The 26,012-nt window shown below is 38.5% G+C and overlaps 1 protein-coding gene across 3 annotated transcripts in view; it reads left to right on the top strand.

The window, feature by feature from the left end:
• Window positions 1-18,009: 18,009 nt before the first annotated feature.
• Window positions 18,010-26,012, top strand: part of LOC127463209 (oncostatin-M-specific receptor subunit beta-like) — a 29,000-nt gene continuing 20,997 nt past the window's right edge. The window contains exons 1-5 of one of the 3 annotated variants that reach the window (XM_051772349.1): window positions 18,143-18,189; window positions 20,155-20,237; window positions 20,374-20,490; window positions 23,787-23,845; window positions 24,417-24,513. In XM_051772349.1, the coding sequence (XP_051628309.1) occupies window positions 24,444-24,513 (70 nt within the window). In that variant the 5' untranslated portion in view covers window positions 18,143-18,189; window positions 20,155-20,237; window positions 20,374-20,490; window positions 23,787-23,845; window positions 24,417-24,443. Of the gene's footprint in view, window positions 18,190-20,154; window positions 20,238-20,373; window positions 20,491-23,786; window positions 23,846-24,416; window positions 24,514-26,012 lie in introns of all 3 variants that reach the window. The other 2 variants (XM_051772350.1, XM_051772347.1) reach the window with 2 other exon arrangements.

Genomic DNA, 26,012 nt, shown 5'->3' on the forward strand with positions numbered 1-26,012 from the left:
TAAACTCTGGTATAAAAATCACTATTGTTTTTTCTGGTACTGCAAAAGACTTAAACACTTCAAAGCATGATGAGTCTTTTCCAAATAAACCTGTCAGGGGAGAGAGAACTCGACTGTTGGTCAGAGAAAAGGCCCAGAAAAGGTTAAGCGTGAGGACTTCACTCCAGATCAATCAATAACTTTCTTTGCAACCTGTACTAAGAAATTTGATCTCTTTTTCAGTGAGTTTGACTGTAAAGAACCCAAATGGCTAAAGCAGGACATTTAGAACATTTCTAAATCCTTGCTGCTAAAGTGTAGCAAAGGTTCTCAGATATAAATAGAAAATTAATTTGTAAATTCCTAAAAATAAGAAGCTGGAGGCTATTTATTAGGACAAAATAAACATTTCTCATGCTGAAAAGAACATGACTGAGTCGTCATGTTCATAACAGAGACAATCAGTGAAGGAATGCTGAAAAAAACAGAGCTTACAGAGACATTCATCAGCTGGAAGCTAAATGTCAGGTCTTGCCATAAAACCTACAGTCAGTGTTTTTCAGATCTGGCATCAGTGTTATTTTCCACAAAACATGTCCCACAGACATGTTTAGAGATTTTGTGGGTAAGGAATATGCTATAAAAAATGTCTTACCTACAAAGATTAAAGTAGAGGGGGAAAGCAACTTGATTGGGATCATGAAAGACAATCCCCAGCTCCTAGTTAGAGTTGGAGCAAATGTAAAACCAATAAGTTCTTAAATACAACACTAATTTCTCCCTCTGCCTGTAAGAAGACAAAGGCATTGAGAAGGAAATCAAAATACCAGCAAAAGGATAACTGAAGTTAGACCATATTTGCTTATTCAAATGTCAGAAAGGTATTGCGTATAGTAGTCAGCATTCAAATTGTATTAATAGATAAATTAAATAAAGACATAATTATTTTATTAATAAAAACCAGTATTCCACTGCAGATATATCTATGTTGCATACCAAGTTTTATTATTTTATTTTTTAATGTATTTTATATATATTTATTAAGAACTAGACAAATGGAAGGTTTTAGTAATGATGTCTACCAAAGAAAGCTTGTATCTGTACGGTCAGAGAAAAAAAAGTGCAAGAAGTGCTTTTATAATGAAGACACAAAAGAAAGGAAAAAAGAGGAAAATAGACAGGAGAGCCATAGGTGTATTTTTATAACAGGATGAGGAAGTTAGATGGTTTCATATAATTTGTAGGTCTTACTGCATGGGAATAGTGTCTGTTTAATGCTATAAAATTAGAAATAAACTTCATGTCCCTTTCTTACAGAAAGCATTTTATAAAACAAATGCTGGCAATATAATTTAAAAATTAGCCTACCTTTTGCTTTCTGCTATAAATGAAAAATTTCCTATATGTTCTTTCAATTTTTTTCATTAAAAAAAAGAAAGATAGCAAAACTCTTGTAGCCAGTATGCTTCCACTTCACTCATTCAAGTCCCATATACTAGTCCAGAGTTTCCCACTGACTACCCACATGCTACCCTTCAGAAGTGCCCACATGTGACTGGCTTATGAGTACTAGTGTAAAAATAGGAAATTCACTCCTGTTAGTAGCATTTAAGGCCCCAAAGACTTTCTTTCTTTCATAAAAATCTCAGACGTACATTTTTAACAGGTTTTAAGGGGTTTGTAACATCATAAATCTCTTCTACTGTACGGCAAGTGGAGGAGAAGGATTTTGTGACTAATTAAGCAAAAGCAGATCATGAGCATGTCAGCTAAAGTTTATGTCTTGAGATCTGCTGTTTTAAAGGCAGTCTGTGGTCATGAACAGGGGCACTTCAAAAGGTAGACTGTATTTCTCAAATAATGGCATTGACTCATGCTGAAAAAACCCCCTCCATTCTTAGCTTAGCCTCAGAAGAGATGGCAATGGTGTGATCTCACAACTGTTTCTGGCAAGAAATCCCGCATCTTTGTGGCTGCACTGTGTGCTTAGAAAGAAAAACAATCTCAGTAACTATAAAGGTGCCATCAGAACAGGGCTGTGAGAAGACTTTTATCACACTGCAACCTCAGATCTAACACACAAGTTCCAACCATTACACGCACTCATCCTGCACGTACTCCTAAAAGAGGGTTCCAGGTACTACAGTGAAGAGAAACAGTCTTTACAAAAGTGATAATTTTCAAATCCATTTTCCAAGCATAAATATGGGACAAATTAAGCCCAATTTAAGGACAAGATTTGGTCTAGGCCACATGTAACTTTGAGAACTTGAGCAGCTTCTCCCTGTTCCACCCTAACCATTCCCTGAACTGGTGAGATCTGAGTATGTAAAGAGAGACTGCAATCATTTCTTGTGCTGAAGATAAAAGGCAGCAGATATGCCTTTCACTTCTGCTTGTTTGAATGACCCTATGATGGAGTAATAGCTCCCTCAGTATTGGGTATTTCCACCACCAGTCAAAGACTTTTTTGAGGTACCTTTCCTTAGCTTGTCTCTGGAAAGCCTTCTACCTCTGGCTTTCCTGTCTGCCTGTTACTGAAGCTTCCAGTGAAAAATTGTGAAGGCTTCTGCCTACTGCTGCAGAGTTCTGTGCTGCCATTTATATGAGACTGTGATTTCATGTATACAAATGCATTTTCTCACAAAGCTGGAATTCTGAATTTGTGTGGATGCTGAATTAAGTAGTCAAAAAAACACTGTGAAAGTGCAAATATGAGAGTCACTGAGGAAATCTAATTGCAGAGGGCAAGGGATCCATTCCTGTCTGCTCTTAATTCTTGTGTGACTGGACTGAGTTGCATTTTTCTTATCTAAAGAGATAGAAAGGCTGCACTGTCCCTGGTGGACTGAGATAAAGACCTGGACACAATTGTCCGAAGTCTTCAGAAGCTTAGTCAAATGCACAGGAATCCTGCTGAGACTGAACAACTCATGATGAGTCTGCAGTGTACAGAAATGTCATGCAAGATCCATGACTTTTGGCAGCACTGATATCTCAATGTTTTCAGCACTGATCTCTCTTAATGTTTTCAGTTTTTCAGGTCATATCCTGTAGCATCTTCTGCTCACACATGCAGTCGCTGATAAAGATGAGACATGACATTTGTGCTGGGCAATTTAACTGCAGATGAAAAATTTAATCATTTCTGGCAAGCTTCACCATTCTTAATTTCTCAGAAGACTTGCAGGTGACCCATTAAACTTCCTTCAACTCTTGTCTAGAAAATAAACTGATCCAACACTTCCCGCTTTAGCCTGTGATTCTTAAATGCTTGCAGTGCTGATTTGTGGAGACAGAGCAGTGGTTATAAAAGTTCAAATTAATATCATATTTGAGAAGCACAGTCAAAATGCTCCCTGTATACATTTGTGTTTCCAACTTTTAAAGAAAGCTGATCAGCTCTATAATTTCACTTTCATTCACTATTACCAAGCTGTCTACGTGTCAAAGAACAATATGACCATTGGAAAACTCTGCTTGCCTCGTCATTACAACCATGTACTAAAGAGAAGAAAATACAGTTTCTTTCAATGCAGCATCTCTGATCTCATACACTACAATCAGCCTATTGCAGATAAGGTTTGACTGTGGCAATTTTTTGTTTTGGCTTGAGTTCATAATTGCAGGCAGAAACTGACTTCCCTGTGCTTTAAAATGTTCCAGTTGCCTTCAGTAAAATCCTGACACGTCTGCCTTGTACCGCAGTGCTTCTTAAAAGTCCTTCTGATCCAAACTGCTACATTTGGTAGGCACTGAAAAGGGGCAGAGATATGGAGAACAGGAAGAGGGAACCAAGTGCAGTACAAGCTAAAAGTCTGTATTTAATAGAGAAACTGAATCTATGTGGCTAATGATACAAAGAAAGTTCTTAATTGCTCACATGTTAAAGCAGGAACTCCAGGTGACTGAAATGTAAAGCCACCCTATAACTGGTAGGGCCCATGGAAAAGGCTTGTGCAGAAAAGATCAATTACTCTGGAATTACTGAAACCTCACATGCCAAAGAATACACGTATGGATGTTCACTAATATAACCCCCTAGAAGGTGGTGAATGTCCATAAGGAGTGCTCATCTAGAAAATTATACTGAAACACTTCTAAACATTCAACTTAATAAGAAACTCTTTTAATGGTTAGGCATATATGCTGTGTTGACAGATGTATTCTGGATGCCTTCTGCAGATGCAGAGAAAACATTTTTAAAATTCAAAAAAAGCTTGCATCAAACTGCTTTCATCAGTTTTCCCTGACTGGATGCTACCTCACATTTTCAGAAAGAATTTTAATTTGAAAACAAATATAAAATCATTTTTGTGAGTGACACAAAATTAGGTGTATTCCAAGTGAAACCAGAGGTAGGCAGAGAACAGACTCAAATCACTTGGGTGAGCTGGATTCCTTCACGTTAGAAATTTAAGTAAGTTTAGATGAATGAAAGGAGGGTAAGTTTCCTAGAACAAAAAGGTTGAAAGGGACATGGGACCACGTGGACAAGGAACTCACCAGACACATCAGTGATGCAGTGACAGAACAGTAAAGAAGGAGGAAGAATACAAAGAAAGAGAATTATTAGTAGTACTGCTTCTATATGTAAATTGCTGAGATCTGGCTCCTATATGTAAATTGCTGCGACTGATGTCAAAATAATACAGCTCTACAGTCCACATTTTAAGGAGAATTTGATGAACTGACAAGCTATGGAGAGGTACCTCAAAAAAGTCTTTGATTGGTAGTGGAAATACCCAATACTGAGGGAGGTATTACACCAGCATAGGGTCATTCAAAGCAGCCCAGAACCTGGATCCACCCACCTCTTACTCACAAAAGATTTGAAAGGCCCAAGTACTCAAAAAAGTAATAACAACCTAATGGTTTACTCACATTATACTAACCTGAAGGGGATTCAAATGACACAGAAGCAGCAACACAGACAAGATATCTTTGATATCCTTTGATATCCTTCCATTGTAACTGGTGATTGTGACAGATGAAGAAAATTTTAGGCAAAATACAAACCACGCATCTGCGAAACCCAGATCACACAGAGTTATGAAATTAAATTTTTAACACATTGGGTCATACAGATTTTGAAGTCTGAATGTAATCAAAAACTTTCTGGATATAAAGAATTTCCTTTCAATTGTTAGTTCTAATACCCCAGATGTTGTTCTCACTGTTTGCTGGTCTTACAACATCTTTATTTTCTCCTGTCTCTCATCCGTGATGTCTTCCTTGCCCAACATTCGCACAACTACACTTCATTTTCAGTACAACAATGTGAGAAATCCACCATTAAGTACATCACTGGGCAAATTTCATGGTATCACTCAAGGCATTTTATTATTGCATGTTACCACAAAGAAAACGTGCAGCTGTGGGCAACCACAACAGAGTTACCGTGATCCTTTGATCCCTTCTCATGAATCAAAATTAACCAAACCCAGTGCAACCACAAACTCTTCAAAGTACATCTAAACATTCACTAGATGCTCAAAGGATTAACACCAGCTACACAAGAAAGAAGTAACTTGTCTCTCACTACTCTTTTTCTCTTCCCACATAGGATGTTTGGGATTGCTACGAGATGACAAAATGATGACAAGATGAGCTCAAAACCAAAAAACTGGTATTATCAAGTTGTCATTCATGTATTCTCATGTAGGATTTATGCATCCTTCAGAAAACTTTCTGGGTGAACAGAATTAGCGAGAAAGCAGATGAGGTGGCGTTATAGTCAGAAAGAGCAGATAACACAGGGTTGCTCAAGGAGTACTTTCCTTATATGTGGGCTGATCAAATGAAGAAGTGCTTATTTTTTTGTTTTTGGATAATTACTCAGAAGCACGAGTAAGCAAAAGAAATTTATTTTTTATAAGAAAGCTCACTTTCAACGGTGTAAAAAAGAATAAGAGTAAACTATCATGCAAGTAAATTTATATGATGCAAATTAGAAAGCCATTCAGTGTCTAGGACAGGAGACAGAAGTTGATGATACAAAAAGTATTGTCCTAATTGATCAGAAAATCACACAGCACAGCAAAGAAGAGGAGAAAGCTGTTAAGGGGAAGTGAAAGAAGAGTATGACACATTATTGTGTCATCAGCGAGTAAGACTTGGTGTTTCAATTATGTCAATGGGATTAACAGGAATGTTTTGAGTTATAAAACATGGTAGCAAACCCCCAGTTACCATGAGTTCCCTGGCATAGTCTTGATGTTACCATGTACCATAGACTACGAAGAACAATTCTTGGCTAGAGAATGAGCCAAAGCCATTTACTCAATCTGTAAAAACAAGCTTGCTGTTCTTACAGCAAGCTAACCCATTCAGCAGAATAAACCCAGACATACAAATAATTTGTGCAGTTATTTTAATTGACATTTAATTCGCCATATTACTCATCCTTTTTTCCAATCTTAAACCATTTGCTGGTAAATTTGATGGCACTTGAACCTTCTCAGAAATCCACTACACTTCCCACACTCTATTTTTCTGAGATACATCACTTAGTCTCACAAGTCAGTAACCTAAGAATTATCATTGACTACACTCTCTTAAGTATTTACTGTAGGTTAGGTCTAAAAACTAAGTGTCCTTTCCATGTAACATTTCCACAACTTAGGCTCTTCTATTTTTAGAGCTAGTTAAAACTCTTCCAAAAAGACTGCTGTCTTTCATATCAGCCCCTAAGAAACTTCCCTCTCTGGCCTTGCCCAGCTTGACCTGCTCATATTTATGCAGTATATTATTCTACCATTTTGTCTTTATCTTTCATTTTGACTGGTTACCTTTCTTTCATTACCACACCAATGACCTCCCCTCCTTGTGATACCAAATATCTTTTCTTTCAAGGGCTTTCATGGACTAACCCAAGCACAGACAACCTTGCTGACCCTTAAACCAGAGGGTAGGAATCACAAGTCACTCACCATATCCCTCAGAGACCTGAGTAGAGAAAGATCATAGTTCTGTAAAGATGACAGTGGCTCCCCAGAAGACCCACAGTTCTGTCTGTGGTTTGGGGTTAGGTTGGGTATTATCACATAGTGCCAGCTTCAGAAACACTTGCTGGCTTTCTCCCACAGAGAAGACCTGAGAATACTCAGCAGCCTGGTCCACCAAAGCCCTAGTGACATCACATAGACCTAGAATGGAAGCCATGTTTCAACAGCTTGAGAAATGCATATTTGCTTCCCCAGAGTAACTTCATGCTCAATATCATAAAGTTGTTGAAATTTCAACAGTAGCTAGAGGCTGTCATATAATCCTGCTAATGCTACTTATCACACGACAAATATTTTTTCTTTGTGTTTCCCTTTCTGCATATAATCATCATCTGTCTTTTACGTCAAATTTCCACAACTGTTTGGAATTTACATTTATTTTGTCCAGTATATGTGCAGGACCTGGCACAGAAGACACTGAGGTTCCAGGAGAGAGCTTTTTCAATAATTTAAACACTTACCTGCTGCTGGCTTTTTCATCAGGATGCCTTACCATTCGAATTCCAGAATATTTCCTCAAACAGGCTTCTGCATGGATCTCTTATGATTACACCTTATAAAGTGTGTGGACATTGCCTCAATAAAAATGCTTAAGGAGGTATTTGCTGTTCTAAAGCAGCATGAGTTTCGTTCACACTTCTTTATGCCCATGTAGGTTCTTTAAGTTGCCGTTGCTTTCCTATGGAATACCATTGTTACTTTCCTTTTGGCCTAAACCTGCCAAAAACATCTTTATAGTGGTTGAAAATTCCATAAGAAACTGGCCCAGCCCTTGCTATTTATAGAGACTAGCACTAAAGGGGATCTAAACCAGCACCTTCCTGAAGCCCATGACAGGACAAGCAGATTATCCTGGAAGAGGTTACGAATATGAGCTGTGAATGCTGATAGGAGCTGTGTGCTGAATTGGGCTGCTAAGCAATTGCGTTTCTACCCTCGGGGCAAAGGCTTGCAAAGGCTGTCAGCAGAGAGCTGACACCAATGTGTCCATAAACAAAGGAGTCAGTCACACCGAGATGTCTGGAGCTGCCCTATACTATAGAAATACCTTAGAGTGAAGGGCTTAAATCTACCACAAAAAGCTTTTCATGGCCTTTGGCTCACTTCAATTTCCCTCTGTTGTCTTCAGCTTTTATGCTTCCCCTACGTCTCAGAGTAGACAGGAGGTATTTTGCTTGCAGGCACTCAGCTCTCAGATTGGTGTTTACAGAGCATTGGTAACTTCCACAAGGCATTTCAGGAGAAGAAATCTTAAAAAAAAAAGAAGAAAAAAATCAAAAGAAGGAAATGGATTTCTCCTACTATCCATTACTGCCTGGATGATAATAGCTTTATTTTGCCAATGGCTGAGAATCTCCTGGAAGTGAATTCCCTCATTATTTTAATATAATTTGAGTGCACTCAGTGCCTTGCAAAGGTACTTGACACCTCACAGGAACAGATGCTAAATGCTCAGTACATTAACCATCTGACTGTTACTCAACTCTTTTGAAATTGGGGTTATTTAAAATGGCACATGCTGCTGCTCAAATATTGGTAACTCTTCTCCTGACCTCTTCTAAATAATATAAATTACTCATTAATCATCACTCAGTTATCTTCTGCAAATAACAATACATGAGACACACTTATCGTGTACTTTTTATGTAAACAATATTCTCTGAGGAACTAGCAGTTTGCTACAACTTAATTTGGCAACAAAAAAAATTCCATTTAATGCTTAGTAAGTAGCTTCACAAAACTATCCAAGTAGTTCTTCTGAGTTTTTCAAGAAAACAGAGATTTTTCACTGCTAGACTCAGCTTTCTTTTTCATCATAGATGGAACAAGTATTGAGGGCATACTAATAATGTATTTTCAGAAATCTCTCATTTTCCATAGAGGAAACAGCTGACACTGAAGGTTTCTTAATGTTTGGTAAGTATTTGGAGACAGTGGTTTATTGGTATACAAAGCATCTATAAACACACTCCTGTGGTATTCAAGAAGGCAGTAGGAACGAAATAAACTCTAATTTTCCCAAATTATAAGCAGCCAGACTCTACCCTCCGCTACACTTCTGTTTGGAAGGCAAGGTATAAAATGTGAGAAAAGTGTTTCTATTGTTTTGTCCAGGAAGTACCTTGGAAGTTTTCCTATGTGGACTTTTACTTGGATGACTATGAAAAATCATAAAGCAAAAAACCCACAAAAAGCAATACGTTCTTACACATTAATCAGTGCATCAATATATCAATAAACATATGAGGCTGTGGAAATTTACAGGAATTTGCAGACCTTAAAACGTTTGAAAAACTTTAATGCATTAACCTACTGCGCCACCTAGCGTTACTTGGAGGACATTTTCCCCTGGAGTCTGTTGTCATGGAATAGCGTTATCAGTCAAGAAGCGTATTTAAATACTGAGTACACGGTGAAGTACTTCCATGGGTAAAACACTCTAATATGAGCACGATATTTTCTAGCTTGTGTTTCTTGTCTTGAAAGGCTTTATAGGTAAATCAGAAAAGCTACCCTTTCAGAAAAAGACTTGATCTGCAAATCACTATACACATCTCAGCAGAGAAAAAACCATCATACTGCTAAGTGGCACAAGTGTAACCTGTGCAAACACGCCCTACATCGGCAGAGAAGCCACTGGATTGCAGTACTTCTTTTTCTCAGGGAAGCAGTGTGAACAGGGAAGACAACAGAACTTTTTTCCTGGTTTTGTCTGGGTTAGAGTTAGTTTCTTCTCTGTAGCTGGTACAGTGCTGCGTTTTGGGTTCAGTAGGAGAATAATGTCGTAACACGTTGATGTTTTGGTTACTGCTAAATCGTGTTTATCCTAACTTAATACCTTTTCTTTTTGTGTCTCATGCTCTGCCAGTGAGGAGATACACAAAAAAGCTGAGAGGGAGCACGCCCGTGACAGGTGACCCGAACTGGCCAAGGGGACATTCCACAAGTTAGAATACCATCCCCAAAATATAAAGTAGGGAGTTATCTGGAAGCAGGGCTGATCAGGGTGTGGGGACAGGGCCTGGCGTTTGTCAGCTTCCTTGAGTTTTATTTTTTTCCCTTTTTTAATCACCATTATTATTTACTGTAATTATTATATTTTACTTCTGTATCAATCATTAAACTATTCTTATCTCAGCCTAAAAGTTTTACTTTTGATTCTCCTTCCCACTCCACTGGGGCAGGGGGGATGAGTGAGAGGCTGAGTGGTGCCGAGCTGCCAGCTGGTGTTATACCATCCCAAAATTCCATTTCCAGGAAGAGCTTTGCTGATACAACATTAGGGCTGGAATAGCTGGTGTTGGAATGCCCGCATCCCCCTGAGGCATGGACAATACTTGTGATTATGCCCCTGAACAGCTCTAATGACATATTATTTGGGCTGTTCTTTCCAAAGTCTGCCTCCTCCCTACTTAATGGTCATTAACTGGCACTATCAACCACAGAGATCCAAACTCCCGGCACTGCACGCAGTGTCTGATTGCTTGGTGCTCTTAGTCCACTACTCCAGGATGTGCTTCTAATGCCTCCTCTTCCACAAGCCAGGTTTCCTCAGCCTCACCTAGATGCACTGTGCAACACTGTCTTTGCCACAGAATCTTTTACTCTGTGTGCCAGATAGGAAATACTGCACTAAATTCCAGCCATCAAACCACTGAGCCTAAGTACAAGAAGAATCAAAGGTGTAATTTTCTTTAAATAATATAGCAAACCTTTTATACATTACATCATGCATTCACATTATGTCATCTTTTATCGTGAATTAATTATTAATTTCTAATTGATTAATTACCTTATTCATTCACTAGATACACACTCAAGTTGCAAGCAGTAACTTAAATTTGAGCATCTCAGCTTATTGAAGAAATAGTACATGATACTAACATACTTAAGATTTCAAGATTGCCTACCTGCCAGTTTGTTCTTTCTAAATTTCACATACTCTACATTTTGAGGGAAGAGGAAAAAATAACTTGATTCTCACTGGTGGGAGTTTGAATTTTTGCTTCTGGCACATTCACATACCACCCAGCACTTTTCATTTTTCCAAGAAATGTATTAGATTTGTCATCCAGGATGTTTCAAAATTTGGTAAGGAATCCTGATTGTTGAGATATCTTGCTGTGAGATATCTTGTTGAGATATCCTGTTGTGAGATATCTTGAGTTACACCTAAGAAAGCCTACCTCCTCTTTTAGAGCTTTATTCTCCTTCCCATGGACTTTCTACTGAACAACGTTTTCAGGAACAAGAATGTTGAATACAACAATTCAAAGGCAAGACATGGAACAAAACAACCCTTTTTTTGTTTCATTTGTGTCACCAATGGGTTTTCAAAGCCTTTTCTGAATTCTTTTTATTGACTACTGTGAACTGACAAATAAGCAGGTCTATAACAGTAGTGTTACCATTTGAAGATGATACTGCCAACTGCTTATTCAGTTGAAAAATTCAGTTGGGTTAAAATTTTCTGTGACAGTTGACTGCTGTAGGTTTTTGTGTGTTTTCTTAAATTTCAGTCCAAGTGACATAGCAGTTTCTAGTAATCATATTTAATGAAAATCTGTAGATTGTTTAGAGCTGTTCCACTACCCACAATGCTTGATACAGTGGAAATCCCCACACTCATTTTAAATAACTAACAGAGAAGCCTGAAAACCACCTGGTTGCAGCAGCCCATGCAAGCTTCTAGTTCAGATTTGTCAGTTCAGTTTAGAGTAGACATTCCTTGAAACTTTGTGTAAACCAAATAATTGTCTTATGGGTTACAGTAGTATAGTATTAATTCAGGAAAGTGGAACATCTATGGAAAAAACTATTTTTGGTAGCAAGGCAACACTCACCCTGTGGGAAATAGTCCTTTGCCTCAGTCTCATTTGCTTGTCTGGCAGAGAATTGTGCCTGAACTTCGTCATGTCAGTGGCTTGTTGTGTTCCAGAATTCAGAAATGGTTTTAGGCTAGTCCCATGCTACCAGAGGGACTTTTGCAGACAAGTAACCTATGTGTCATCTCATGCTAGCTGTTATCTCCAGCTGGCATGTTGGATTTTGCATGTTGGATTTTACACTGATGTGATTTCTCCATCAGAAAATGGGCAGAAAATTTCACATCTGTTCTTACGTCAGAGTGAAGGCCCATAGCACAGCAAAAGTCCACAGGGAATCTTCTTATCCTTCTTCTGAATATGCCCAACTCCATTACCCAATCACTCAAAACAGGCTGTTGCACCTGGACATGGGAAATAGTACTGTATGCACACCCTGAATAAGTACTGTCTAATATTACCATAAAGGTCCTCAAGTAGCCCTGCTACCACTATAACAAATGTCCTGATCACATAGGAAGAAATACTGGGCCCTTTTTTTCATCCTAGCAAACTTTCTCACGGGAAAAAAAAAAAAAGGAACAAACCAAACAAATCCGTCATACTTGAGCACACAATCCCAATATACAACAGTGAGCAGTGTTCCAGCACACCGTGCTGTTTACTCTTCTAGCCTGAAATGTTTCATCACCCTCTCCATGTTTTATTAGTCCAGTGCTCAAAAAATATAGATCGAATTTAACTCTTGACTCCCACATAGACTAATGTTTGCTCTTTATGTCTCTTCCTCCAGTTTGCCACAGGATGGAAGCAGAGAGTCTCTCCCGAGAAAAACTGATCTGAAAATGTGACCGCAAAGTGTCTCACATCTGGGACCAGGAGAGTGCATGTTTTTGGGTTTACTCTGTTTTGGATGAGCCTGGAAACTACACAATTACATATCGAGGCTCTTAGGCAGAAGCTAATTTCCCCTCTGGAATCCCATCTGGCTATCCATTAACCTGAAAGTCTGAATACACTTGGCCTCTCTACATTCCAATACCTTGAAGAACTAGACTTCATATACAGAGAACTGTTACAGTATGAGGAGCATGCAGCTGTAAAGGTGCTTTTGGGATCAAAAACTACGTGTGAGGATTCCCAGGAAGTTAATTTCTCAGAGTATGACTATCTCATGTTGCATACAATTGTCCTCTCAGAAAGGTTTAAGATGCCTTCTTTTAGAATGTTAAGGCACAGAGCCCTTTTGTAATAGCCTACTGACCAGAGTGCTCAACCTGAAAGTAAAGGGAAGAATTCAATTCTCTCTTCAGCTGTAAGTGTTCAAATGCATTCTTGGAACAACCCCAAGTATATAAACAGTACTTAATTTAATTAATTATTAAAAAGAATGTAACAGATTTAACAGTAGTGTAAATGCATACAGCCACTGCCTTCCAGTTAAAGTTGTCACTGTTTGGAAAGACACGGAAGTGTGGGGGTTGGAGAGGTAGATTACTTGTGCCTCATCCAATCCAATGGGAAAGAATAGTTCTGGGAACATGATCAAGTTGGAATTTATCTGCTCAGAAAAGTATCTAGAACTTTTAAAAGTTCTTGGAAGTTGCTGGTCCCTAAGCTGCAAACAACCTCAGCAGTAAATAAGTGCACTCAGGATGCACCTGCAAAACAAGTGCAGACACTTGCATCATTCCTACCTCCTACATTTCATGAGACAGTTCAGGCTGGTACCAAGGAATTCTAGCTTGATTCCAAGCTGAGGGGCCTATTGAGAAGCAAAGAATATTAGCTCAGTGCAACACTAATATGGCTTTACAGTTTCAATGAATCCTCTGCAGCTGTGGGATGACCAAAATTACTCCCAGAGAAACTCCATGAATACTGCTGAAAACCTCTTGGAATTCTGGCTGCCCTAAAAAGTACATCTGAAATTGCTCAGTCCAGTGCAGCTCAGCAATGGGAAATTTTAAGAAAAAGTTCTTTGAATCAGGATGTGGGTATGATTCATCCTGTTTTGGGGATAAAGATGGCACCTTTCACACTATCTTAAATATTCATTTACAACTGAAAGAACTTCAGGTTTCTTTTCATAAAAATTACTGGCTTTTAATAGGAGAATCAACATCTCTAGTAAACTGTCCAGAAATTCATGTATATGACCATTAACTAACTGGAATCAGAAACTTTTGAAATACATACTAATATTTCTGCTTTACTTTAAGTAACATAGTAAAGAGAAGTCCTTCATTGCGTTGTTAACGAGGAACATTTAACTACCCCATTTTCCTTGTTACAAGTCTTTGATTCAGTGCCTGACAGAGGGAATTGTCTTTTGTGCATTATGTTTGCAGATTCTTTTTTTGTTTTCCTTTGAAATGGTCCTGTTAGCATAGATAGCATTGTTCCAATGGCTTCCTTTCTTCCTGAAGGGTGGAGGAATAAGAAAATTACTTTTTTATTACTCATAAGGGGCAGATTTACTGCACTGTATAAGTCAGTATGGGTAAAGATTACTAGTATACAATACCAGTGGTAATTTTGTAAATGATGCAAGTAGATTACAAGAACATTTTTGAACACAGATCTCAATACAGACAAATCAGTTTTTGATGCCAGGAAGCTACAAAAAATTGATGTATGAAAAGGGAAATATTCTATTTTAGGTACAGCTGATGTTAAAATAATAAAAATAAAGAACTATTGTCAAAAGTATCTGCAAAAGTGGATTTATTGAAATTTGTTGTAAAAATGCAACTTTTACAAAAAAAATCAACAAGGTTTATTGTATTACTTACTGCACAAAGAATATAACAATGATTCAAATCTTCCAATAGAAAAATCAGAGGTGCCAATACAGAAATCTTAGTGTGCCATAATACCAGGTAATGCACAGTATCTGTCACTTACCAAAGATCTGCAGTTGGTGGGAGGTCTTCCCACCGTGAGGAGCAACCTTGAGAGGTGTCCCAGCTCAAGGGAAGATCCCATGCAGCCAGTCGCTCAGCAGGGAGAGCTCAAAGAGTGCTCATTTAGGCTGTCATATTTATGGAATAAAGTGGCTGGCTTGTAGCCAAACTGCAAGCAATGGGAAGGGAATGCTAAGACTTCTTGCATCCACAACTTTCTTTGTTCCTTGACAAAGAAGTCTTAGAAAAGTCACCCGCTATTAACATGTTATTCACATGATCAGTGATCCAAGTTCATATGCATCAATGCTCACCGGCGTCACACTGTTCCTTTGTGGATTTTCAGAGAACAGATTGGAACTACAGAAGTTCTTGGCCCGGTTATGTCTTAGCCTGTTACCTCCTTTTGGAGCCTGTACTAGCTACCCCTAGTTTGGTTAAAGAGTTCAGTGCATCTGTCACACTCAGTCAGTTTGTTCAGGTACTTTTAGCCAGGCATAGAGAAATTACATATAATAATATATATATAATACATATAATTCAAAATAAATCAGTTAGTTACTCACTAACAGACAGAAGAGCTAGGTAGAGTTTAATGAGCTACTAGACAAAGCATAAGTATCCTTGCTATTCATATTAACCCACCCAAGAAGGCCTTGCTGGGTGAGCAGACACGAGTCAAAAGGGAAGGGATCACTATCCATGGCTGTCTGGAAAGGAATCCCGGGACTGTCAACTTGCAATCCTTCACCAACACTGATAACATAACATAAGGATTGACAGCTAGTCCGCAGTTAGATTGGCTAGCTTGACCAGGCTTCTCTGGGTGATTTTTACCTTTGTGATTTTATACCTTTCCATGCTGGTGTTTTCCCTCTGAAACCTCTGAACGTAAACAATCTCATGTCAACAGCCCAACTTTCAAATTTCTCTATAGATGACAGACTTTCATAGCAGTGTGGATCAAGGTTATGCAGCTGTGTCATATCAGAGATGGTCTTCGGATACACAAACATAGGTAACTCAGCACCTAGGAGAGGTGGGGTGAAATTCAGAGCTGTGGTTACAGAGAAGGAGTGTGCCAGGTTGGACTGGATGTCTTCTAGGCCTTTCCAAATTAGGCTGCTATGATTTGGTATACAGAGAACTTTGGTATCTAAGTTGGGATTTTAGATTCTGTAGATTCTGTGACACTTGACACATTGTGTTGCCAAGCTGTTTTGTGGATTTACCTTCGTTCTTTTCCTTCTGCTTCAGTTTGCTCTCCTCAAATACGAGAAACTTGGTAACCTGCATTTTGAAACACTTTATGACCAGGCATGAAATTCCTTACAACATATTCAATAACTTGTTAGGGGTTCTGGGTACTAATTAGTACCTCGAACAGTATTTCTAAATAGCAGTGAATTCATATGTTCATAAGTAAGCATTCAAAGAATATGCTAACACATTGTTCATTCTGGATCTTATGGATCATCTGGATCAGTGTGAAAGCAGCATCAGAGTCTATTGCTGCTACCCAAACAGAGAGGCAAGAGAGAACCACAGCAGAGTTAGAATCACTCAGAAAATATTAAATATATAAATGGATTTTAACAGGTATTTCTATTAAAAGAAGAAAAAAGAATGCTCAAATCAGAAAAATCAACAAATACATTATCTTTAAAATAGTATGTGCAAAAATTTTCTACCCCATGTTTTATGTATTGCATATCATTGCAAATCCCACTTTCAAACATACAACAGGTAAATTTTCAGGAAGCTTTTCCAATTATACTGTCTAGAAATATTAGAGGAAAGAACTTACTAGCATATTGCAGAGAATTGTTAACAAACATAAGAGAAAAAAGAAACACAAAAATTTTGGCATCCAATTTTAGATATCTGTGATTTGCATTTTCAGTAAAACTAAGCAGTAAGGTGACCTTTCAAGTGCATACTACTCTGAGTCCTGACACAACAGTAAATGTCCTGTTGTGGTGCCTCTAGAGGACCAGCACGCAGGCAATAAAAAAGGAGTAACTAGTGACCCTCTATGAAAGTTCAGTTTCCATGATTCACACAACATGCACAGGAACTCTTGAAGCAATGGACACAATTCTCCAGAATAAGGCTCTGAAGAACAGAACTATTCCTTGACTAGGAATAATTTGCTTGACTAGAAAGCAAAAGCATAATAAGAAAATGGAATACCTGACTAAGAAACAGGGTGTCACTTGATAGAGGGAAGTATGAGAAATCACTGCAATAAAATGAGGTAGGGAACAATTGGCTAGACAGCAATGCAGAAAAGAGGGATCAAGGTGCTGAAGTGGTTCACAAGAGAAGTATAAGTGAGCAACACTATTCTATTACAAAAAAATTGGCAAACTATATATTGAGAGTTATAATAAGTAATATAGCCTATAAGGCTGAACTTTGCAGACCTCATCCTCCTGACCAAAAGCAACCAAGCTTCAAGAATATGAGGTAATCCAAAAGAAAGTAAGGAAAGCAGTATCCTAATAGGTACACTGTGTTTAACCTACAAATGTAGCTTAAGAAAAAAAAAGTAAGAGACAGAAGACCTCAGTGCTACAAACTGGAGAAACCTTCACCATGGACACACTGACAAGGATAAGCAACATCTTTAAGCAAAACTTTCTCGTGGCTATACATCTTCTGATGTAGCCAGGCAGCTTGTGTCACGCTGTACCTCCCTGACTGAGGCCAGTCAGCTGGGGACCCTCAGTTGAAGGGCAGGGCAACAGATACAGTCAACTCCTGGTCTCCCTTCGTGCTTTATGTGATATTGGGACTGAAGACTTTAATCTTACTCAACGTATTTTCTGAGAGAGATTCCGTGGGTCAGCTGCATGAGGGAATGAGGCGCTGCACCAGAACGGTTACGACCCTGAGCCTTGCTGCGAGCACCAGGCCATCTCCTCACCCCCTCTGCCTTCGTGACCAAAGTGACGGCTCCTGCCTCCCGGAGCCAGACCAGGGAGACACAGGTACCCCGGGCCATGACATAAGAGATAAAGCAGCCTTTGAGACATCATTCCTGCCTGCGCTTTCTGTCCGCTGGGGACTGGAGGGGCCGGGAAAATGTACATTCTCTGCCCTCCCTGGTCATCTCAGGCTACCCCTGCCTGTCCCCTGCCTGTCCCTGCTCGGCTTCCCCCCCGGGTCCCCGCCCGGACCCTGCAGCCCCTCCACGCCCCGGGGACGCCGCGGGCGCCTGGAGGAGGGGACGGAGGGCAGCCCGCATCCTGTCCTCGGGAAGCCAGCCAAGGGAACACGCCGCGCTTCCCGGAGCGGGGGGGAAATTCCCGAAACTCGGCTCAGCCGGCTCGGCGAGGTGGGAGGAGACACCGCCCTGCCCGGGGAGGGGCGGCCGAGCCGCTTCCCTGCGCTGCCCGAGCGGCCGGCGCGTCCCGGCGCTGGGGGTCCCGTCTGCCCCAGTCCCGAGGTGGCTGCTCTCGGCTGCAGGTAAGTGATGCTGGTGTCCCCTTGTCCTTCATTCCCTCAACAAAGCTCCCCTCCCCTCCCTCGGAGGTCCCGTCCACCCTCGGCGAGCGCCGCTCAGCCTGCCCCGCTGAGGAACACCCACCATTCCACCCCGGCGCTTGTTCTGAAACGCGCTGATTAGGTTTGGTGTTAGCATCTCCTGTTCCTGCTGATTCAAGAAGACTTCAGGATCTTTGAATCTGGCATCATACAGAGAAAAATTCTTGCTCTTACTTTCTTTTAAGCTGATTAAATCCATAGTTTAATTTCAAAATCATTGGAGTAAGTGAGAAAACATCATAACTTCTAGTCTGGTTCCTGATTTTTTAGGTTGACTTTTTTTTTTTTTTTTGCATAACGTTTTTATTTCTCTTTCTATCTGAATATTGCCTGCCTCTTCCAGTCCCTACTCCAGGGCAGTAAACCTAACCAAGTTAAGAGTCGATGATGCCTGAAAAACATGGTAAAACAAGTTTTCCTGTTGTTATGTGATTCCTTCTCTACAATTATTAACATTCTTTTTCTGATAGAGCAGAACTCGTTTTACACAGTTTTTTAATTGCTTTATGTTTTTAGACCCCATTTCCCCCCCCCCCCCCCTGCTTTTTTTTTTACTGCTTTTTTTTCAGATTCTAGTCTTTTGGGGACCATGAAGTACATATTTTCTTATTTTGGCAAAGCTTTTTAGAAAATCAACAGAATGCATTAAAGAACTTAAAGAGCTTTCTACTTACCAAAACACAGGAAATAAAGCCTCCTCTAAGTGGTCAAATTATTACATGCATATCAGACCTTAATTATAGAAACTACTTTCTTCCAAGTGCAGCTTTTTAAACTTGTTCCTCACCCATTAGATTTCAAAGGCTTATCAAGAGCTTTCACTGTTTTACACATAGATGTATTTTGTGCACCAAGTGTAACTGAAAACATCTTTAAAAGAAGAAGAACGCAAGTACAAGGACTAAAGGAAGGATTCATGTACTTTAGAATGTGGTATCTCAGCTGTTCCTTTTTTTTTCCCCCATAACTGAAAATCAGATTTTCTGTAAACAGTATGATGTTTATTTTAAAGAGGGATCTATTTAGTTGTAGGATGTTTCAGCAGACACTGCTTTACCGACACTCCCTAAGTTCCTGGTGGTTAGACATTGCTCACTGTTTCAAGTAAAGCTGCCTGAGCTGGATGTCAGCTCTGCACTGTTGATTTTGCAAAGGATATACTGGGAATGGCAGGAATCAGGAGAGTGGAGGCACACTACTTTGTAGGGTCTTTTACAAATCATTGGGGCCTTCTGGTCCTTTTGACACTTACCTAGTTATCTGTTTATTTAAGAGGAAAATAAACACATCAGGAGGATAAGTTAATCTGCTTGTGGGCTGTCTTACTTTCTAGGGAGTTTAGAGGCTATGGAAAGAGCTTATTGGGTTTTGGCACTAAAGTATCACTAAATGTTATCAATCTTGTGCAGTAGGAACTTGGATTGTGATTCCTATCCTCAGTCTGTCTATGAAGTAGATGAAATTAGAACACAGGATGAACTATGGATTTATATAAATCCAAAGTAGTATTATTTCTGTAGTTGCCTTGTTGACAGTCCTCTTCCATGTTTGGTTTAGAAAAATTTATTTGATTCATGGTGGTTATGACTCGGTATCCCTATCTAATACTCTAGTACTTAAAATAGATTCAGTTTTTTGAATCCTAGCACCTGGAAACATTTCTTTTCCCAGCTTGTGGTTCATTTAAGGATATGGCTTGTGTTGTTATGGCCACGTTAGGGCAGCTGTTTTAAATAAGCAAAGAAAAGGACACTGAGAAAGGAAAGTTATATGAAATATGATTTGAAATATGTGCCTTTAGGAAGATTGCTACAAAACAGATTAACTCTGCAGTTAACTATGATGTTCATAATATGTTCATAGCAGGGGCTTCCTTTTCTTACACAGGTATTCCAGGTGCTGCAACAATATTTGCACTGTATGGCTCCAGCTCCCAACCAATGACTGCTGGACACTGCGAGCCTGATCTGGTAAGAGGTTTCAGCTGAATTTTGGTGCTTCAAAGACTTTGAGGAGGGGTCTGACGAAATGTTTATCTTAGGTGTGTTTTGCAGATGAATAATGAGAATTTCTTTTTCCTCTCATCCCTGGCATTGGCCTGGACAGGACTACAGGGATCATCTAAGCCAGAATTTTGCTCTGAATGAGAAATAGTTTACCTGGAGATAATTTATTTAAAATATTCACAAACTATCTACTTAAGCAGATTTCATTTACTCAAAGGTAATTTGCTCCTATGCTGTCTTTACTTCTTGAATGATTCTTCTTTAATTGTCAGGTCTCTGAACAATTCCTGTTTCTTCTGAATATTATTGCAATTTCCGTCAGGTCCCCAAAATGGTTCTGTTTTGTTGAAGTATCTACCAGTCCTGATTAATTTCAAGTTAGGCTAGGGAGACCTCAATCCATCTGTATGTGTTTTGTCACACCCCAGGTAACATTTTTCCAACAGAAAGAATTACCAATAGACTATACAGTCATGATTTTAAAAAAATCTATCAGTGATTTAGGTTACAGACTGATCTGCTTTATCCCCCCCGCCCCCGATTTTAATTTTTTAAAGGGGAATGAATATAGGGTAAAATGCAAGATTTATTGGTCAGCTAACTTCTGTAGGTCAGACAGATTATTTTGTGCCCAACTGACTTCAGATTGCAACTTAGTGTTATCCCCCATTTTATAGATCATTTTGCAGTGTGTCTCAATAACCAGGTTCAACACAGAAAATAGAGCTGTAATTAGTGTTGCTGTTGATGGCAGAGAATTGGAGCTCAGTGATTATCTCCTTCTATTTGGCACAAATGAGGCAATATGTAAATTACTGTGTACAGTTTTGGGCTCACTGTACAAAGAAAGCTGAAAAGACAGAGCTAAGCTTTTTGCAGAGGTGTACAGACAAAGGGCAAAGGAAATGGGTGTAACTTGCACAAAGGAAAATATAAGGAGAAATAGGAATATAAAGAGAATATAAAAAGATATTCTCTTTAAATGAATATAAGGACAAAATACATGTTTGAATACAAGGAGGAAAAAACCCTCACAGGGAGAGTGGTTAAGCACTGGAACAATTTACCTAGGGAAGTTGTGGAATCTCCATCCCTGGAGTTCTTGAACATGCAATTAGGCAAACTGCTCTGTGATTCTGCGATAGGCTGAAAAATGCGTTTGCAAAATTATGTCAATGACGAAAGTAGCTAGAAAGGGAAAAAAGTATTAAAATTATGTGTTTCGAGACAATATTCAAAATTACTGACAAAGAGTTTCTTGTTCTTATCTGCAATTCGTGGACCAAAGTACGCAGATGTTCCAGATTGGAGTATAGTGACAAAACATATCTTCTCTTAGGCTTAAAAGGAAAGAGTCGCCAGTAATTAATTCTCAGATTAACAGTGGCATAATGGTGTGATATTCATATCTCTTCAGATTGGCCTCTTTCAGGGTGGTGAATTGCTTAGACACCTAAAAACCTTCCCTGGCTACTTGTTTTCGTTCCCTTTGTTGTTCAATTATTTTCACTTTTGGCAAGGATGTTGTTAATTTATTATCATCATGTTGTTGTTGTTGTTTTGATGAAATTGATAATGTATTTTATAAAGCTGTAACCAAGATGCAGATTTTTAAATTATTATTTTATAAAAGTACTTAATTATTTATAATACTAAATAAGTGCTTGACATTAGTTGGTAGTAAATACGACGTGTGATTAATTTGTTAGTCTCAGGCAGATGTTTCTGCATAAAGATGATGTAATGCAAAATATTACTCATATATTAAGGACCATATTTCTTTTTTTTAACTAATGTTTCATTTATTTAAATTTACTTTTTGTTAGTGGATTTTAGGACTTTCCTCATGACAACTGGTTTGTTACCTACAATTGCATGTATTACCACAATTCATTTATTATGCAGTTTTAAACTAGAATAATAACATACTGAATAGTGAAAATCATTTTCATAATCCAAAATATGTTTATATTTTGGTAATCATTTATTATATTACACTGCCTTTTGGTAGCATAAGGTATTTGCATCAATAAAAGCGATCTAGGTGGAGTCCTTAGTGAACTGACAGTGGAAATTACTGGAGCAAGATAGTTACATTAGGCATTTGTTTCATGACAACAGTAGAGAATGCCTCTTAAGAGTGTAAAAGAGTTTAGATTTGTTTTCTAAATAGGAAGTAATTTAAACAAATAGTCTAATATGTCATTACTTCCACAATACCTTCCCACTGTATTTGCTGTTGAATTTAAATGATGCATAATAAATAGGGCAAATTTTGTCTGTCCAACCCCAAAGACGTTTACAAAATTAGGAGTCCTGTGAGGCCAGGTTTTCATCATGCTGATGTAATTAACTCAGGAGATATGCTGCTGAACCCAGCTGACCACCCTTGTGTTAAATAGTCTTAGAGCAGAAGTCGACTCCCTTGAGTTCAAGGCAGTTGTATTTTCACCTTTTTTTCTGAAGAAAAGAGAAGAAAAAAAAAAAAGAAAAAAGTGTTTAAGATTTGGCTTTGTGTCTCAATATTAATTTCAAACAATTCAAAAGAATAGCAATCTACTGAACAGCTACCAGAAGTTTTGACATAATCTACTTTTTGTGTCACTCACACTCTGTAAGAAAGAACCATTCTATCTTGTTTATTCCAGAAAAACCATAACAAATTATTTTCCCTTTAAGATAAAAAGTTGATCAGGTGACAAAAGAGTTTAAATTTAGAAATCTAGAAAAAAAATCAGATTTCCCTAAATCAGTTCTTGGAATGGTCTGTTAGTTGCATGTGAGTTAGGCCTAGCTTCTAAGAAATGTTTGGATTCTTCATACATGTTGATTTTAACGTTATTTAAACACTTTTGAGGATATTAGTATAATGGCAAGAAAGACTGCAGAAGCCTATACATTGGGCAAGGCAACGCTTCCATGTTAAGTACAGGGCCCTCCATGTGAAGCATTTGAACTCACAAGGAGAATGTGGGGCATGCTGCAGCTCAACATATTGAGCCCTGGGTTGCAGTGCTGCGTGCAGGACTTCTCTACAGTGTTCATGTGACCTTTAAAAACATACTGAAAAAAAATAGAATCTTCTCTTCTGATCCTTTGGAGAAATTCAGAGTTTCTCAAAACCGCTGAATGTAATTAAACTTATTAAACAGTCTGTAGCTCTGAAGTATTAAATTGGAGGTTTTCTGCTAGGAAAAAATTATGTAGAGAATTCCTGGCCCATCTGAAATCAGTAAATGTTCTGTCCTTGGCTCAATTTTATGGAGACAGGTCATTCTGGTTATCTCCTGCTAAGTGTTTTCAACTTCTGTTATGAAAGCAGTGATAGAAGACTCACTTTATTGGTGTTCTACGCAGCTCCAGAAATGTAAAACATAGAAGTTCTAAGCTAAAGATAGCTATATCCATTGTCCTGTTCCTGTTGTTTGTACTCCAGTACCCTCTGTGCCTGAGAGCTTTAACCGTACTGGTGCTGAATATTTTCCTCTCTTTTCTGCATGGGGAAATTTGCAGGTGATTCATGTCTTCTGAGATCTGACATACAATCAGTCCTTCAGACCTGGGCTGTGCACGTCAGACACAGTTTCTTTCATACTGTCAAAATATGAGTGTAAAAGCTACAAAAGGAATGCTAGATAGAGCTCTGTGTTGCTTGAGATGATAGTCCTTCTGGGAATGGAATGTGCTAAGGCTTTGATATGTGTATTTCAACTCCAGTTTAGCTAAAGCCCTCCATATAGTGTCCTCCTTAATACCTTCTTTTAGCTTGTTAGGATGGATATCTTGTTACTTGTGCAGGAGGAAAGCCAAAATATATCAGGAGAAACTTTTGTTTCAATATTTCTTTGAAATAAGTGGATAGAAAAGTTTAATTTATTAGTTTAGTGATTTATTAGTTTGGACTCAATTGAAATTTTTGATTGTAGTGTTCTCTCTATGCTCTAACCAGGTCCCAAAACCGAGTGTTTTTTTTATTCCCTATCTTTCTTTGTCCGTTTTTCCTGAATTTATCTTAAACTGGAGTTCATGTGATTAGGTTTTTATTTTTTCATTTTTAAATACAGTAATATTATCTAGTCTATTGTTTGGCACGCATTTCTCCTAAAAAGACAAATAATTAAAAATGTCTTCTTTGCTGATAAGTCTTGTGCAGGAAAAGGTGGACAAAGGATGAATCACTTCATGCTTCTGGCAGTACTGCTCCCCCTACAGACTTGCTATGCTACATACTCACAGCAAGGTAAGTGTCTGAACGTTCAATTTTTTTATTTGGAACCAATCTACAGCAGTTGAAGCTTTGGACTTGCTTACTTCTAAGTCTGTGATTAAGCAACATGTTACACACTTAATCAAGTGATTTTCTTTTGTAAGGTGGCAAAGCAACTTGTATTATTACTTTTTGTGACCCCATTATGCAAAATTGCCTGTTGAACAGATGACTCGCAAAGATATGAAGTCAAAGTGTATTTATTTATTTGCTTCCCCTCTTTCTATTTTTTTACTTTTTTTAATGACTCCATTAGAAGAAAAAAAAAAGAGATGAAAAATTTTCACTGACTTTTCTGTGACCACCATTAAGAAGGCAGACCTTACCAGGTTCTAGTCTGCATTATGGAAGTTTTATTGCCTTAATTAAGTTGGCGAAGAAGGAAGAGAGATGGTGGGTTTTTTGTGTAAATGTATTTGTTATAATACTGAAGGGAGTTTCAGACATTTTGCCTCTCTTCAGCCTTGAAATTTGTGGGTTCACACACCACTCATGCAAGGTGCCAGTTCCCCAGTTTTGAGGCTCTGTTACCCGTGCTCCTAGAGTGGCAAAACTTTGTAATGCGGGCAAGTCCAAACAGTTGCTGCATTATCATAACTTGGTCACTCGTTTTCACGTGCAATTGTTTAGGCATAAAATTCATCTCTGTTGTTAATCATTAAGCTATTCACATAGTCTTGAGTTAGCTTTCAAGTTAAAACAAGTCTTAAAGAGGTCTTGATAGTTTCAGTTTGCTAGGAGGAGAATATTATAACTGAATGCTACAGATGTTTCTACATCTTAAAATTATGTTTAAAAATTCTTTAATATCCACATTGTAACTCAATGGCCATCGGGATCTTGGATATAACCTTAACTATATTGTTTCTTCTCTTTGTTGGTACTGTGTATAAGCTCTAACTGGTGATCTAGACTGTGTTATGCCAGAGTAAATGGAAAACAAAATTGTGTGAGGTTTGAAGTAATATGTCACCTAACTGAAAAGAGATAGTGGAGGGACACTTGTACAGATGGATTAAAAAAACAGAAACTAATGAGACCTTTGTGGTTTTTATCAAGTTAACTAAATGTGGCAGGGGAAAATATTCTCCATCGTGAAAAAAGCAATAATATTTTAGTTTGGACAAAACGAGACAGATGTAAAGAACAGAGGAAGGTTCATCATCAGTGCAATAGGCATAGTAGTGACACTTGCAATTAGAATTGGCTGAAGAAAGAGCAGAAGAAGGATAGAGAAATTCAGAAGATATGCTGGGGTTTGTTTTAATGCTGCACCCTGAAAAAGGAAGTGTTTTCTGCCAGCTGGCTGGCATTTCTTTTAGGTGTATTTGTTTCTTCCTTTCTTCCAGCAGTTTTTAGTATCTTAGAACTAACAGTAAAATACATTATTTCCTCCATTTATTCTTCAATTATAGACTGGACTTGTATAAGCAACTCAGCTGTGTCAGTGTCTGTATTCTCATAATTAACAA

This window comes from Manacus candei, unplaced genomic scaffold, assembly GCF_025592945.1.
Source record: "Manacus candei isolate 608988 ecotype Guabito, Panama unplaced genomic scaffold, ASM2559294v1 h1tg000152l, whole genome shotgun sequence".
Taxonomy (NCBI): domain Eukaryota; kingdom Metazoa; phylum Chordata; class Aves; order Passeriformes; family Pipridae; genus Manacus; species Manacus candei.